The sequence below is a fragment of the Podarcis pityusensis genome (assembly GCF_964106645.2).
Source record: "Podarcis pityusensis genome assembly, chromosome: 9".
NCBI lineage: Eukaryota > Metazoa > Chordata > Lepidosauria > Squamata > Lacertidae > Podarcis > Podarcis pityusensis.
Genome location: NC_138034.1, coordinates 3807153 through 3824763, shown reverse-complemented (window position 1 = coordinate 3824763; position 17611 = coordinate 3807153). Strand labels below are relative to the sequence as shown.

Below are 17611 nucleotides of genomic sequence, written 5' to 3'. Positions count from 1 at the left end.
AAGTCTTTTCTCTGCCCACTTTCTCCATGTCATGCATAATTTTATAAGCAGGAGGGTGTCAAACCATGGTTTTTATAAGCCGGCTGTGTGCGTCAAACCATGGTTTCTCAATTTTGGAAATTGCAGGCAAAGCAACGCGCATGCCCCAATCTCCCTCCCTCGTGCTCCCCTGCCATTGGCGGACGCTTCCGGCGCCCCGCCCACTCCCCCAGGTACCGGGGCTCCGCCTTCCTCTTCCCCCGCCCTCCTGTCACCTTTCACCCTCCGCGGGCCCTTAGTTACCGCGCCGGCCTTGTTACGAAGCCCCAGACGCCGCGGCTGCCCATTCCAGGGCTCCGGAGCGAACCATTCCTGGGCGGGGGGGGGGAGGCTCTCCAGTCCGTGCTCTCAGGCGGCGGCGGCGGCTCGCGGTTCCCTCTTCTCTGCGTCCCTCGGCGCCGCTTAACTCCCGTTTCTGCGTCTTCTCCCGCGCGGTGGCCTCTCCGCGGCCGTGTCCGTCGCCGGCTCCCCCCCCTTCTCCTGCCGGGTGGTCTCGCCCAGCGTCGGCGTTAACGGAAAGCGCTGAGGGGGCCGAAGATGGCGGCGGCGGCGGCGGCGGCTTCGCCCCTCAGCGACTGAAGGCGCCCGGCCATGTCGGACTCGGAGGAGGAGTGCCCTGAGCGGCAGCTCAAGTTCGTGGTGCTGGGCGACGGCACCTCCGGCAAGGTCAGTCAGCCCCCCGAGGGAGCGAGACTCGCCGTCGCCCGTCATTGGGGGCGGGAGGACCGCTCTCCCCGAGCGCCCCTGGAGACCCCCGGAGGCCGGAGCCGGGCTTGTGGGTCTGGGGTCTCGCGGGGGATCCTTGCCAGCGCCTCTCCGTCCGGGCCGCCCTTCGCCCTCGCCCTTCAATATCGCCGGCCTACCTCGCAGGGTGCTTGTAGAGAGATGACAGGGACCAAACGCACGAGGGGGGTGTGTGTCCTGAAATGCTTTAAAGCACCAAGAGGTGTTTTCTTATTTATTTAGTTACATCGTCTGTGTTGGGAGGGGGGAGTGATGCTACCGGCCCCCCCCCAATGTAATTAAGAAAGCAAATAGTTTATTTTGTTTTAGCGAACAGCCAATATGCACATTAAAGCGATGGTAATTATAACAATAATAGTGACTTGCCTTTCTGCTCCTTAACCTTTTAAAAATTTCCCATACCTTCCTTAAGTTTTGTAGCACGGATCTGTAGAGCCTTAACAAGGAATCGGGATGTTCTGAAAGATATGTACTTCTCTGGATCAAACAGCAAAAACAAACAAACCGGTCTTTGCAAGGGATATCCTTCCCTTCTGCACTCTTAACAAGGGGGGAATATAATTGTTTCTAAGATCATTATAGAAAAGGCATTCCAGGAGCACATGAGTTGTATCTTCTATTGACACCAAGGAATTCATTTATGTCAGCCCATCCAAAATGCTAACAGGAGAACACTTAATCTTGCCTGTGTAAAGAATAAAGTAAATAAATAAGAACACCCCTCCCCACACAAGGATCCTTTCCATGATAGGGCCAGATCTGATACCTGCCAGGGCTCCTTAAAGCAGGGGGGAGCTCAAGTGACTAAAGAAGCGCCTCCTTGCAAAAAAAAATCCCTGTGAGCAGTGCTGGATTTACATATAAGCTAAACAAGCTATAGCTTAGGGCCTCACTCTCTTGGGGCCCCCCAAAAATTTAAAGGAAGAAAACCTGGATGTACATTTCCGAAATATAAGATAAAAAAACAAATAAAGCATAGATACAGCAACAGTGTTTCACTATTAATATACTTCTTAATTGTATTTCAGTTCAACAATTACTTTGATAAAATACATATTTTGTTATGTGCAAATGGCTTTAGATACCTATTAGGTCCATAAATTACCATATAGCATATATTCAACACAAAAAACAGCAACAATTTGTTGTTTACAAAAGACAGCTGGACATATAAAGGGCCCCATTACCTTCGGTAGCTTAGGGCCTCATCAAACCTAAATTCGGCCCTTCCCACGAGAGTACAGTGGTACCTCGGGTTACAGACACTTCAGGTTACAGACTCCGCTAACCCAGAAATAGTACCTTGGGTTAAGAACTTTGCTTCAGGATAAGAACAGAAATTGTGTGGTGGCGGTGTGGTGGCAGCAGGAGGCCCCATTACCTAAAGTGGTGCCTCAGGTTAAGAACGGACCTCCAGAACGAATTAAGTTCTTAACCCGAGGTACTACTGTATTCACTTTTGTCATTTGCAGCTCAGGGCTCCTCTGTTTGGAAGAACACTCCACTGAACACAGTGGGAATTATGATTATTGTTATTATTACTATTTAAAAATAGGGTCATTTCAAAAATAGGATTGGGCTGTCACATGATGATTACGGGTTTTAGATTGTTAGAAAAAAAGACATCAAAACTTTCTAGGGTTTCTAATTTATTCATTAAAATTATAGAACAGCTTTATCTTCCAAGGAGGGGTACATCGTTTTCCCCCATTTCATCCTCACAAGAACTCTTAGAGGGAGGTTAGGCTAAGACAGTGGTTCTCAATTCTTTTTCTTGGAGGCCACACTTGCAGAAAAAAATTGCTTGTGCCACACCAAATTTTTTTATAGATAAGAAAAACATTGGAAAACAGAAGAAACAGCAACTAGCACTGTTTGTACACAACTACTTTATAATAACTTTATAATACTTTATAATACTTTATAATAACTACTTTATAATAATATGTAATAGCACTGTTTGTACACAACTACTTTATAATAACTTTATAATACTTTATAATAACTACTTTATAATAACGCGGGTGGCGCTGTGGGTAAAACCTCAGTGCCTAGTACTTGCCGATCGTATGGTCGGCGGTTCGAATCCCCGCAGCGGGGTGAGCTCCCGTCGTTCGGTCCCAGCTCCTGCCCACCTAGCAGTTCGAAAGCACTCTTAAGTGCAAGTAGATAAATAGGTACCGCTTTATAGCGGGAAGGTAAACGGCGTTTCCGTGTGCTGCGCTGGTGCTGGCTCTCCAGCTGCAGCTTCGTCAGGCTGGCCACATGACCCGGAAGTGTCTGCGGAGAGCGCCGGCTCACGGCCTCTGGAGCGAGATGAGCACGCAACCCTAGAGTCGGACACGACTGGCCCGTACGGGCAGGGGTACCTTTACCTTTACCTTACTTTATAATATTATCATGGGACATCCAGAAATTTTAAAGCAATTCAGCTACATAAGAACATGAATTATTTCCACAATAGAATTATAAACAAGCCTTAAGTATAAATATGTACCTTAAGTATGTATACAACCTCAATGAGATGTATGAGCTTGCTTTTGCAAGGTAATCTCAGTTATAGGATGAGATAGTTCTCAGTATCACTTGATGCTCCTCTCATTTAAAAAAATATATCCACCCCCCCCCCGTATTGTACTGAACTGTACTGTACTACATGAAAATGTTTAAATGTTTCTTTGTCCTTGAATCTTCCCGCCACACGCCATCCTCTCCTGCCATACCCTTTGAGAACCACTGGACTAAGAGATGGTGAGTGGCCCAAGATCATCCAGTGAGCTTCATGGCTGAGTGGGGATTCACACCATGGTCTCCCAGGTCATAGTCCTAACTATTATGCCACACTGGCTCTCCAAATAACCCTGGTATTTCAGGATTCTGAAACTGGTGAGGAGGCGTCCCCGCCCCCACAAGCTGAGGAGCACAATTTGGGTGGTGGTGGTATTGGAGCTGGTGTGTTGGCCTCTGCTGCTCCCCTTGAGTGTTTTCAATAAAGCTTTATTATAGTAAAGCTGGGAAGGGGCCAACAAAGTCAAATGCATTTGTATAGCAGTCTTTTTAAAGCTGTTAAATTCACAAAAGGTCCCGAAATGGAGATTAATGTTTTTTTTAAGTCCCTAACTTGATTAAAAGTAAAAATGAGCTTAGGTAGCCTTCCAAGGGCACTAGAATGCATTTTGAACTGGACTTGAGTGGGAAATCATGGTGAGTAGTGTAGGGTAAAGGGATCCCCCCGTACTATGCAAGAGTATCCAGCGATGCAGGTCTCCGCACCTGCAGTCTGAAGTGGAATAGCCCAGGCACATCATTGAGAACTAGGTCTATTACCAATATTGCATCCATTTACTTTTCAGTAGCATTCATTTAAGATGAGGAAGAATAAAGTTCTGTCCTAATAAAAATGATATAGCTTAGCATAAGGAGTGTGCCCCGTGCCCACTGATGAATGATGAGGGGAAAGGGTTTACCGTATTTTTTGCACCAAAGCACTCACTTTTTTCCTCCTAAAAAGTAAGGGGAAATGTCTGTGCGTGTTATGGAGGGAATGCCTACGGGTGGCATGCCTACGGATTTTCCTCCTCTAAAAACTACGTGCATGTTATGGTCGGGTGCGTGTTATAGAACGAAAAATACGGTAGTTGCTCTTAGGATAAGAGAGCAGTGGAGTCATATATGTAAGTAGAGCATCGTCAGGTCTGGCCCACCCATGAGGCAAGGTGAGGCAACTGCCTTAGGTGGCAGGCTCCACAGGGGCAGCAGATCTGGCCTACGGCAATGGCTAGACCTTCTGCTTGGAAACTGGATCTGCGATCTGGAGCTGTCATCCCACCCCCAAGTTCTGCCTCTTGGTGAATAGGAGGTGCTGCTGGTCTCCTCCCACCCCTTGGGGGGAAATGTTGGGGTCTCCTGGGCTCTGCAGCCACCCAGCATGTTTCAGAGTGAGCCCCTTTTCCTCACCACAACAGCCTTTGATTCCCACGTCAACCATCAGGTAAGGTTGATTTGATTCCACCACCCTGTTTCTTCCTGTTGTAGATCTTCATGCACCCGTCCTTCCCTGTTGTGGTGGTGGTGGGGGCATTTTGTGATTTGCCTCAGGTTTCAAAATGTCTAGGGCCAGCCCTGAGCATAGTGGAGGAATCGGACTCTATAGCAGAATGTAAATTTGCTGATACTGTGTCAGATTCATAGAGAGCAACTTAAATCAATCAATCACCTTTCTAAAGTTAAAACCGTATAGAAATTACAGAATATAATTTTACAAAATATAAAATTACATATTACAAACATGGCAAAACAACACCAAAAAGTACACAACCGAATTGAACAATTTCCATATAAATCAGAATAAGGTCTAAATAAAGATGCAAAAAATTAATATCAATAACAGCAACAACCCCACCCTCCACAAAACCCCCTCAACAACACTCCAACCCAAGAATCTGTTCAGCAGCCACAGCTTTTGCATCTGGAGTCAGTCCAGGTCCTGCCCTCCCAGGCCGGGTGGAAAAAGGCCAGCAAGGCAGGGATCAGGTCTTCCCGGCCTCACAGCCAAGATAGTCTCTTATGTACCTTGCCCTAGTGCAGTGCTGCAGTTTCAGCTTATTCCTGCTATAAACTGCCAGCTTGCCCTCTCTAACTTGTATCACAAGCCTGGTTTAAAATTGTTTCTGGCCTCTTCATGTAGCTCTGAAGTATTTACCATCCAAGCCATCATAAAAAAATCATAGAGTAATTATAAGGATAGTTAAGATTGTTTTCTAAAAGTTTCTGGCTTCTCTTTCACATTTACAGATAGCCAAAATAGTTCAAAATGTGTGGTTCTAGTGCTAGAAATAGCAGGCACTACTTGTATCATGCTTTAGTGTTCAAGAGTGTACATTTAGAAGCATGTACATTCAGGTCCATGGGACACAGGTGGCGCTGTGGGTTAAACCACAGAGCCTAGGGCTTGCTGATCAGAAGGTTGGCAGTTCGAATCCCCGTGACAGGGTGAGCTCCCGTTGCTCGGTCCCAGCTCCTGCCAACCTGGCAGTTCGAAAGTGCAAGTAGATAAATAGGTACCGCTCCAGCGAGAAGGTAAACGGTGTTTCCGTGCACTGCTCTGGTTCGCTAGAAGTGGCTTAGTGATGCTGGCCACAGACCTGGAAGCTGTACGCCGGCTCCCTCGGCCAATAAAGCGAGATGAGCGCCGCAACCCCAGAGTCAGTCACGACTGGACCCTAATGGTCAGGGGTCCCTTTACCTTCAGGTCCAGCTTCATGACATAGCATCCTCAGGCCATGGCCCTGTCTCTTACCACGGGTCTCTGATTAGTGCTAGGCAGTTTGGTCTGGGCACCTTCCATTTTAATTTCCCACAGTGCTTCTGGTGCAGCATTATTCTGGGACATTGTGGGAAGTTAAATAGCAACTTGCTGCTCAGGGGATGAACTGATATAGGTGGAGCTGCGCCAAGACTCACTTTGCCAAGGACACACCTCTTCTTCTTGGTCTTTGATAATTGAACTGTTGTTATTAGTGCCCCTCCTATATAATCTGTTTTAGTTTATATGCATTGTATGGTATTTGGGGGTGGATTTGTTTTCATTATATTGTATTATTTTTTCTAGCTGTAACCTGCCCTGGGATCTTAATGTGAAGGGTGGGTAATAAATATGATGATGATGATGATGATGTTGTTGAGAAGAATTGCTTTGCTGGATCAGACTATCTGCCTAGTCCAGTATTTTGTTTCCAACAGTGACTGGCTGAATGCTTCTTGAATCTAAAGAATGTATTTATTTTACATATTTAGTACCTCTCCCTTCAGTTCGGAAGATCTCCCAGGGTAACTTATAGTAGATCAAAAAACCCCAAACAAAAGCTTAATGGTAAATCAGCAGTAAGGAAAACCTATCACAACATTATAACCAAAGCTGCAAAGTTTACAAAACTGGAGCTACCTGCAGACATTGAAAAGGTCTTCACGCTTGACACCGAGATTTCAGAAGTTGCTTAGGGAGAGTGTTTCAAAGATGGGGTGCCACAACTGAAAAGACTAATCCTGGCCACTCCCTGCCTCATCCCTTAGTTATATTGTACAGAATTAGAGCAACTGCCTGTTTATCCCTGCTGGTGTTGTTCTCCACAGGCCTTTCTGTTTTCTGATACCTCATATCCTTTAACTAAAGATGCTGGGACCTGAATCTGGGACCATACACATGTGAAGCAATGAACTATATTAGTGTGGGAAACCTGTGGCTTTTCCGATATGAACAGCCTCATTGTGAGTGTCCAGGAGTGATAGGAGTTGTAGTCCACCATCATCTAGAAGGCCACATTTACCCCAGCCTTCAACTCTAGTGGAGAAGAGCCATGCCCTCTGTCCAGAAACAGGAGCACTCAGCTTGATATTAATGGAGCAATAACAAGCAGAAGATACAGCGGGTTGGGGGCTCATTACTGGTTTTTGGGAGCACTGAAGTACGTTTCTTGGATTGTGTGGCACAGTTGCTTGTAGAGTTTTTACAGTTTGACCATATCTGTTCCCATTTTATTGAGAATTACCATATAATGGTTATGAGTGCCTTATATGATATGATACACTTGACTATAATATTGTACGCTGTATGCTTAGAATTATACTCTTCTAAACTTTTATCCCTAATTATGGACTAGAGACGCTTACTTTTGAAGGAAGTCTTTATTATTTTACATTTTTAAAAAGCATTTTAAAGTGTGTACCGTATTTTTCGCCCCATAGGACGCACCGCCCCATAGGACGCACCTAATTTTTTTGGGGGGGGGGGAAATAAAGAAAAAAAAAATATTTCCCCCCCCAGGCACGGGGCAGGCGTGGGGGAAGCCCGAGCTTCCCCCGACCCCAGCCCCCAGAACAGCCTGCTATCCGCAAGCCTAGGGAGCCGCGCCGGTCTCCCCAGGCTTGCGGAGAGGTGCGCGAAGCCCGGGCGCGCTCTTCAGCGCGCACCAGGCTTCGGAATGCAGGCAGCTCTGCGTCACCCTCCGGAGCCCCGCGCGGCTTCGCGCCGGGCTCCGGAGGGTGGCACAGAGCTGCAGGAACCCCGGGAAAGCCTGCATTCGCCCCATAGGACGCACACACATTTCCCCTTCATTTTTGGAGGGGAAAAAGTGCGTCCTATAGGGCGAAAAATACGGTACAGCTTGTTTTTTTCATCCTGATGATATCCCTATATGGAAAGTGACCATACCCTAGCTTTTAAGAAATGTAGGTAGCATTAGCAACTCCCATGTTGATAAGGGCTTTGAAATTGATTGAGATTCACACCCAACACTCTTTCTGCAATTCTTACAAGAGTCGTGATTCATGTGTATGTGTCAGTGTGGCCTGGTTCAAATGTAACTGGACTTCTCACCAAACTTTGGTTTGCTTCCCTTTCCTCTTGTGTGACCGGCTGCAAATGAGACTTCCTGGTTTTTTTGGACCAGAGTTTCCCTGATGTCTGAAATTGTAGTTTAAGGACCACCTACAATTTAGGATTGCAAACCAGGGTGGTAGTGGAATGCTTAGGTGCGTGCCCACTCAAATTATGTCTAGCTGAGTGACTCTTTTGTGTCTGAACTGGACCTCTTTCTCAATTCAGGTTAGGCTGTAGTTAATGAAGGTTACTAAATTTGGTTTACATGCATGATAGTCAGAATGCTTGTTCAAATCATGATTTCCAATTCTGATTTGCTGTAATGAGAAACAATAGTTTGAAAAAATGGCACTGAAGTGGCAAACTGTGGAAAGAAGCAGCTATGCCCCACCAGCAAATAGTGCACAAAGGAAGAAGTTATTTTGCAGAAATGTTTTTGTGAGAAACTTTTCTTTCTGTAAATTCTCATTTTCTTCTGAAAAATTAGAGGGCAAAAATTCAGTGCAGCCTTAATTGAAAACATTTGATCAGTGAACCCACTCTAGCAGGAAGGGAAATGGAATATAGGGTGCTAGTAGATTTGTCAGCCAGACTAGGCTTGTGGAGACGAGAAGGAAGTGCTGCTGTGGAATGCAAAGAAAACCACAAGGAAAAGACTAAAGAAAAGTATTTACTGGAAGTTAAGTTTGGAGAGTATAAATACATGATATAGCAAAAGAGTGGTTAGTTAGAGGATGATTAATCACCCCCTTTAATAACAGCTAATGGAATGAACAGGCTGTAGGATTAAGACAGATGTACCTGAAGTTCACATGGAAGGAATTTTAACAGTTGTATATTGTTCTCTCTCTTTCTTCTCTTCTTCTGAGACTTAGAATCCTCAGTTTCAGCAAATCAACTAGGAATGCTGAGGGCTACTTTGGGAATCTTAAACTGTAAAAGGCCCCCATGTTTGACAACTGTGTTGAAGACCCAATAACTTGGCTGTTTCTGCTGAATACAGATTACTAGCAGCACTTCATGCCAGAGCTCTTATAGCCCTTTGCTTTCTGGGTACTATTCTGGGTGTTTCGACATGTAAGCAATGTTTCTTAACCACCTGAGCCTAGAATGGGGCCTTAGGGTTTATTATTTTGGCTCCTGAGGCCAAGAAGAGATTTGTTTATTTGTTTATGAGTATTTCTTGAGGCTTTATTTGTAGTACTTAGATTCCAGTGAAAGCAAATTACCAGAGATCGTAAATCAGATATAATGGATTCATTTTTAATTCCTCAGTGTTTTGTTTTTTGTTTTTTAAAACTTGGCTATGTTACATATTGGTCTCTCTTTCTCTCCCCACAACCCCCTGAGCTGTTGGTATAGGGCACTTTACATTTATCAACTGCAAAGTAATAAGGCACCCATCTCCTGATTTTTCTGCTCTAAATTCTTTTGCATTAAGTGGAGATCATGAAAGTTGTCCTAGAAAACTTTGCTGAGTTGTTGAAAATGTATTGCACTTATTGGCAGATGTAAACCCAAAGAGTGTGTTCATTAATGCCTCTAGAAACCTCTTAGGGAATATTGAGTGTCATACAGTGATAAAGTCAATATTTACAGTATCCCATAAATCAAGGATGGGAGGATACTGTATATAACCTTTCTGATTTGGAAAAAATTAAATATTCCTATATAATTTCTTATTAAAATACAGGAATATTTTAAGGTAGGAATCTGTTTGCAAAATGAGGGTAGTTTTGGTGATTTCTTTCATTTATTTATTATGTCTGACATTCTCATTTTTGTAGTTTTCTCTGATGTCATACAATTTATATACTTCCTATAAAGTTTTAAAATGCAATTTTGAAATACTGAAATATTTTCATATTGTTTGGAAGATATTTATCAAATCAAAATGTCAAAATAAATTTATTGTGAATATAATTTTTAATTAATAAATATATAAACGTTGAAATGAATTATGATACCACTGTAAGGTAGGTTATTGTTCTCAGTCAGTCTGCAGCTTACAGTCTAAAATCCTTTCCCTCCCCCCTTTTTTCTAGAAAATGTATTGGGCTTAATTTAGCAGCAACACAATTATCAGTAAGCATATCTTTTAGGAAATGGATTCTATTCCACTAAACTTACATTGTTTTATTGCTAGGAGGCCTACATATTAATAGGAAATTTGCTTCTTGTTTTCTAGGCATATCCTCTAAACTCTTGCATTTATTCATAACTTGAATATCTCTATAACCTCTCATACATTAACATCTGCAGAAGTAGATTAGTGTTCAGAAAGTGAGAGGCAAAGTAGTCCAGTGGATAGAATTTCAAACTTGCTTTTAGGAATTCTAGATACACATCCCAGTTCTTTCATGGACTCGTTCTGTGGTCTTAGTCAGGTTGCCTTCTCTTTGCCTTGGTTCTCTTCTTGGGCTTGTGCTAACCTAGTGAGATGTTCTTAAAACATTTTTACTTGAACGGTATATGTTTTGGCCATGTGACAAGCTGTTTTTGCAACACCTATCAACATCAAAAGTCATCCATGTAGGGAAGGAAACACAGGTCCAAAGCCCCCTTGGGCACATGAACTATTTGTGTGGTCTTTGAATCCTGGACAGTGTTGTTGTGAAGACAAACAACGTTCTGAAGTGCTTTGCTTGTTACAGTGCTAAGTAATTAAGGCAGGATCTGGAGTGTGGCAGAGCATATGCTTTACTTTTAGAAGATCTCTGGTTCAACTCTGCATCTACAGGAAGGGCTGGGAACAATCCCTATTTGAAACCTTGGAGAGCTACTTTCAGTCATTGTAGATAATACTGAGCTTGATGGAGAAATTGTGTGATTTGATATAAGGCAGCATCCTATGATCCTGTGAGGTAAAGATAAATTCTTGTGCTCTCTGCTAGAGCAGCCCAGACTTCGTGTGTGTAGAATAGGATGTACACTTTTATTCTATTGTACTCTCTCACTTTAGACATCAGTTTTGTGTTAGAAATTTCTCTTCTATAGTTTTAGAATTGGTATCCTATCTGTTAACAGGAACCACCCCCCCAAAAAAAAAACAGTCGTGAAGCTCTGATTTAAAACTTGCCTAGTTTTCATTTTATTATGTTTTACTTCAGTTGTGTCTTCTGAGATATCAAGTGAACTTAATATGATTCTGTTTTTAGACATCCTTAGCCACACGTTTTGCTCAAGAAGCTTTTGGGAAGCAGTACAAACAAACCATAGGACTTGACTTCTTTTTGAAAAGAATAACACTCCCAGGTAAGAGGAGATTAACATGCATAATACGAAAAAGTGTGACCAACAGTAAAGTGTTGAGAAAAGGACTGTATTCTTAAGTACAGAAAAAGTTCTGAAGTTCTAAAAGTATGAACCAGCTTCAGTTACTAATACAGGATACTTACTGATGAAGGATTGTTTTTTATATTTGCATTATGTTTTGTTGTGTGTGAATATTTAGATTCCCAAGAATGTGTTTGTATGAGGTTCTTGAATCTAGGATTTAAAGTAGATACACCATGTGCAAAATGGAAATGGAAAAATGCTTATTTTGAAATGAATATGGTTTTTAGATAAAATATCCTCTACTTTTACTTAGGTTGAGGGGATACATATATACTGTAACTATGGAATTGCTAGGCTGTGATATGTGAATGCTGTCTTATGCAAGGCAGCATGAAATTGCTGGCATTTAATAGACCACTAAAATTCAGGGTCCCCAGGCACTCATAAAAATACAGTTTGAGCATTCAAGATGTTTCACTTCGTGATGCAAAGAAACTATTTAGATGCCAGTTGTAGTACACTGCATGGAAAACGTAAAGAAGTAATTAAAAAAGAATGACAGAATCTTAAAGTTTGTTTCTAAACAATTGGGGGGGGGGTCTAAAATGAGTTGATCATTTTAATGTAATTCAATTTGCAAGCATAAAAATATTCCATTAAAGGCATTTTCCCCTGGTGTGCTTAACAAACCAAAGCTGGAGAGAGCATTTTCACTATGAAACTGCAGGGAGAATTGATAATGTTGCTGCAAGATTGAACTTTTATTATTTCTGGGATTTTTCAAGAAAATACATATGAAGCATAGTTGAATTGAACAGTGAGCAGGATTTTTGTGTGTGCTAAACCTCAGATGAACTTTTCTGAAAATTCTGTTAAATGAGTGTCAATCTTAGAGGTCCTGAAAAATAATTCAGAATCTAGACTTCAGCAGAAATTTGGGAAAGTTGTCAGGACTTTTCCAGATTTACTAACATTCAAACTACATAGATTTGTTGGATGTGATATTAAATCTCAAATATGGGTGCTTATTTTTTAGGAATGTAGAGAATAATCCTGTGTTGCCCACTTGGTTCTCTAGATGTACATACAATATGTATCATATTTTCAATAGCAGAATGTGGGCCAGAAATACATTTCTTCTTATCTCCCCCTCACCACCCCCAATAATAGCTGCTAAGCTTGTGTAACATATTAAATCATTATTGAATTCTAAATGGGGATTGAATGCTTGGGAAAATTTCTTTTCCTACAATAATTTTTCTCGCCAATTATAATAAAATATTACCCACTTTCTTTATAACATCTGCATATTTCTTGTATTTGTGTTTATAAGAACATTTCAGTTGCTTTTTGGTGGAGTACATAAAATTGTTATTTTTCCAGATTTTTTCACAAGCTCCTCTTTGTACATAATGGCATAACTTTTTAGTTATCGGTGGTAATGTTTGTTGGAGAGCCATAATAAGTCTTCTTGTGCTTAAAATGTTTATGCCACAGAAACCCATTTTTAAAGATGAATGCAATTGTTATTTGAATAGCAACATTGTTATTTTTAAAGTGCAATAACTAGAATAGCAATTTCAAAAAGAAACAGTAACTGTGATTGAACTCATTAGGGGCCAGGTAACAAAACTGCAGTTTCTTGAGAGCTGTGGGATTAATATTTTTGGGTTAATATTTTTGAAGAGGACCCTTTAAAGTGAAAGTATTTTAAATAAAAACGCTTATTCTGCTTCCTTTTTCATGAACCTTTGGTAATTGTTCAAGACTGAATATTGATTTTAGCTCATATTTGGTACCTTTATTCTTGTTAGCTTTGACAGGCATTTATTTTGGGTTTGGAGGGAAGAAGGTCTGATTCTAGGGACCTCTTTTCCCTCCCAATTCCAGTGCTACCACAGCTGATGGTGTCAGCCAACTGTTTTGTATGGAAGGTCCTTCTCATACTCAGTCTACCGCTGTATGCAAGGGTCTCTGCATTGGGATAAATGTTTTTGGATTTGTGGTACATATCTTCCAGCACAAATAATGTTGAATAGTTTAACTGTAAAATGATATATTTTTAAAATTAAAACTGATTCAATTCTCTTTGAGGGAATTATGTTCCAAATAGTGGCCTGGTTCATTATATTTTATGATCCAGTTTAGTGTGTCATTTAGATGTAACCACTGTGCAGATTTCAATGCTTAAAATAGTGCATCTGTTAGTCAGAAGTTTTGCAGATAGAGCTCCTTAAGAGTCACAGTCAAAATACTTTCAGGAAGGTTGTGGGTATAAGCCAGTAAACAGGGTTTCACTGTGAAAAGGCTTTTAAAAGGCCTCAGTAAAAAAGGAGGACAGACGTGTTTTCAGTTCCATCTTTACTGTGTAGAACTTTAAGTAAGGTTAACCAGTGCCCCAAGTATACTTTTAGAAGGCTGCTGTTGAATCCTGCTAGTGGCATCAATTCAGACCAAATGAGTTTGGCTATCTGCCCTGTGTTCCTAATAAACTCAGCTTCACTTTCAATTGAACATTATTTCCTGTAAAGTACAAAAAAATTGAAGTTAAAACAAAATTTCTTAAGAATTTTTAATATTCAATACATATGAAAACTTTAAAGGTTTTTTTTTTGCTATAGGACCAAAAATATACATCATGCAATTGTGTAAAACATATTTGTGTATAGTTACTTGAAATATTTACCACTGTTCAACATCTACATGGATAGTCTGTATTCTCTCCAGTTTTAAATATACATGGAAATTGAACCTAACTGAATAATTCTGGCCTCACTTGAAAAATACATATCTTAGTCTCATTTATTTCAGTAAAAAGTTCTGCCAAATAAATGGGCTTAAGACCAGGATTCTAGGAAAATACAGCTACCAACATATTTTGAAGAGGGAAGAACCTTGTGTTTTTGAACATTGTAATCATAATAAGATATTTTTCAACGTAATATGTTGCTCATAGCTTTGATGCACATTAGTCTTAAGTCTCAACAACCCTGCTAATTGGGTGCCTTCAGGTGCAATCCAAGGGAAGTTCTCCTGTGCAAGGTTCATTAGAATGGATGAGAGCTTCCATTCATTTGAGAGTAGCTTGACACGTCACATGCCCTTCAGGAATATATTTACACAGAAAAGTTGTTAAAACCATTATTCACACTAGCTTTATTATATAGAAAGAAGGTTCCAGATCTGAATATAGTTTCTACATGTATCTCTTTAACACAGGCAAAACACTATCAAAACTGGCTAACTTTCTCAAGTTTTTCCTGATCATTTATTTATCTGACTATGCAGCAATGTTAGGGGAAGAATTTTAAAAGGTGTTCAGACAGGAAACCTTATATTTATGTTAGTTGTATATTGTAAAATATCAATACTTTTTATGTTAAATGCAGTGGGACTAAGACTAAAATCCTGTATATGCTTACCTAGGTGTAAGTCTTATTGATTTTGTTGTGGAGCTTAGTTCTGAGTAGACACTTTTATAAACCAATTTGAAGCTTTATTACATTCAAGCAATATATAGGCGTTGTGAAATAAAATAAAAAAAAAGACGTGCAAGTTTGCACTCTAAATATACATGAATGGGTGCATGATTGAAACCATAGTACTGTAAGTCATTTACTTTGATTTAATTAGGAGTAATCAACATAAGGTTCATCAATTTTATCTTTAATAATATTGAGTAAGTGAAATTAAATCTTTTTGTTTTATAGAATTACTTTTGTTTTAAAGAAATGGATATTTTTGTAACTGATATGAAGGATTTTAATAACTGTTACTTGGGTGTATTAAACTTTTATTTGCAATATAACATACAAAATTCAAACTGATGGCCTTTCTTTCTTCATTACACAGACACACACACACACACACACACACACACGCACGCATACACCTTCCATTTCCTCAGGTTGACATCTGTAACATGGGAATCTAGGAATATATATTGCTCTTGAATATGTGGACTGTTTAGGGTTTTCCACCTTCTTGTCTTGACCAACTGCTCTGCTAACAGCTGTGTGACAGAGAAAATGCAGTTTTGAGAAAAATATGCACCTATTGAATTTTCGTTAGTCTGCTCATTGTTACGATGGCACAGAGCTTCTGTCCATAAAAAGTAGCATACTATGATGCTAGAATTGTGACCTAAAGCATCCCTTTGAGATTTTTGTTCGGGGGAAAAAATGCATTGGCTGCTTAGATTTTGAGCACAAAATCACTATTTTGTATTATGCAAGCTGTGCTGTTCGAACAGTTCATGGAACTATGTTCTAAAATGTGATGTATGTAGGCAGTATATTTTGCCGTGGTAATGTTAACACTGGTTATAAAAGTTGGCATAGGGAATAATTTATGTGAGTTGTTTCTACACATACACATTTATTTTAAATGGAAGAGGCATGATTGCAATTTGTTACACTCTTGTGTTCAGTATTTTGTTAGATGTAAGTACTTTTAAGTACTTTTAAAGTGTGTGCAAAAGTGGACATACTACTTATCTGACATGAACTGATTCCAGCAGTAGCTGGCTCTTAGCATAGCTGTCAACGTTTCCCCCTTTTAAAGGGAAATTCCCTTATTCCGAATAGGATTCCTCGTAAGAAAAGGGAAAAGTTGACAGCTATGGTTCTTAGCTGTTATATCTTTCTTGCTTTATCATTACATTTTTGGGGGGTGTGATGCAAACAAATGAATTCCTGTGGGTGAGATTTAAGCTTTTATTTAGTGAGATCAGTGAGACTGGGAAATGTTTCAAATTGGCTGTATCATGCTTATATTATATGAAGTATTATAAAGGCTTGATATTAGAATAATTTGGATTTCTGCTAGAGAAAAATTAAAAACCACTGCTCAATTCATGAGATTTGAAGTCACATTGAAGGTGTTTTGCTTTTGGAATATTTATTAATGGAATATAGTGCTGGTTTAGCATCCACAATATATTGAGTATGCTGACACATATACAGTGGTGCCCCGCAAGACGAATGCCTCGCAAGACGAAAAACTCGCAAGACGAAAGGGTTTTGCGGTTTTTGAGGTGCTCGTAAGACGAATTTCTCTATGGGCTTGCTTCGCAAGACGGAACGTCTTGCGAGTTTGTTTCCTTTTGAAGCGGGAACTGGGCTGGCAGGGAGCGAGCAGGGGAGCGACCTACCTTTTCCAGAGGGATCCTCTTCTGGAGAGGGCACAGAGGAGGCAGGTGAGCTGGGATCCAGCGGATCTGGCTGGGTCTCTGTGCCGCCTCTGCCTCTGCCTCTCTCTCTCTCTCCCCCTCCCCACGTGGCTGCTCCATTTTGCTCTAACTGCGCGAAGGCAGGAGGAGGCGGGACAAAGGAGGAGGAGGAGGAGGCATCCACTGTGCTTGGGCGGCCGCGAAGGCGCCTTTGCGGGGGTGGGAAGAAGCCGGGAGCAGCTGCCGAGACTGTGGGGAGCCCGGCAGCGTGGCGCAAGGTAACGGGGGGAGCAAGGGAGAGTCCGCGCCGGGCGCTTCGTGCGTCCGCCCTCGGTTCCTGGGCTCAAACTTCCTTTGGCACCTCATGGAGAGAGAGGGAGAGGAGCGGGCTGGGGCTTTGATGTGGGACGCGGTTTGGCGGAGCGAAGACGCGGCAAGGCTTGGCGACAGAGGAAGGAGGGCTGTTTTCGTGGGGAGGTGGGAGGGGGTGTCTTTGCCTCTTCCCGGCAACAGATCCTCCAGGCTGGGGAAACTCCTCCTGCTGGGGAGCGACCCGCTTTGTGCTTTGCCCGCTATCCCATTATAATACAGTACCAGGGTGCATCCGTGCTTCGCAAGACGAAAAAATTCGCAAGACGAAGAAACTCGCAGAACGGATTAATTTCGTCTTGCGAGGCACCACTGTACACTGTGAGGAGCTAAGGACTATTGGAATACCTAGACACAATATTTAAAATCAAGTCCAGTTATTATTGCTGAAAAGTGCAATCGTTTAGTATTTTGAGTCTGTCTTTCTAGCTGTGCTATCAAGGAGATAACCAGGATCCATTGTATAACTATTCATTTGTGAGCAAGGTCTGCCAAAGCTTTACTTTCAATTTCTCTGCAGTTATTTGCTCTTCCAAACAGAAGAGCTGCTCTGCAATTTTAAAAATGACATGGCTGTTACTGTGGAAAGTGCAACAGATAAAAGTGAAAATATAGCTTTGCACACCATTCAT

The 17611-nt window shown here is 41.5% G+C and overlaps 1 protein-coding gene across 2 annotated transcripts in view; it reads left to right on the top strand.

Moving 5' to 3' along the window:
- The first annotated feature begins 258 nt into the window (after positions 1-258).
- RAB28 (RAB28, member RAS oncogene family) overlaps positions 259-17611 on the top strand; it is a 59242-nt gene continuing 41889 nt past the window's right edge. The window contains exons 1-2 of one of the 2 annotated variants that reach the window (XM_081021629.1): positions 259-705; positions 11320-11416. In XM_081021629.1, the coding sequence (XP_080877755.1) occupies positions 631-705; positions 11320-11416 (172 nt within the window). In that variant the 5' untranslated portion in view covers positions 259-630. The remainder of the gene's footprint in view (positions 706-11319; positions 11417-17611) is intronic. The other variant, XM_081021630.1, reaches the window with a different exon arrangement.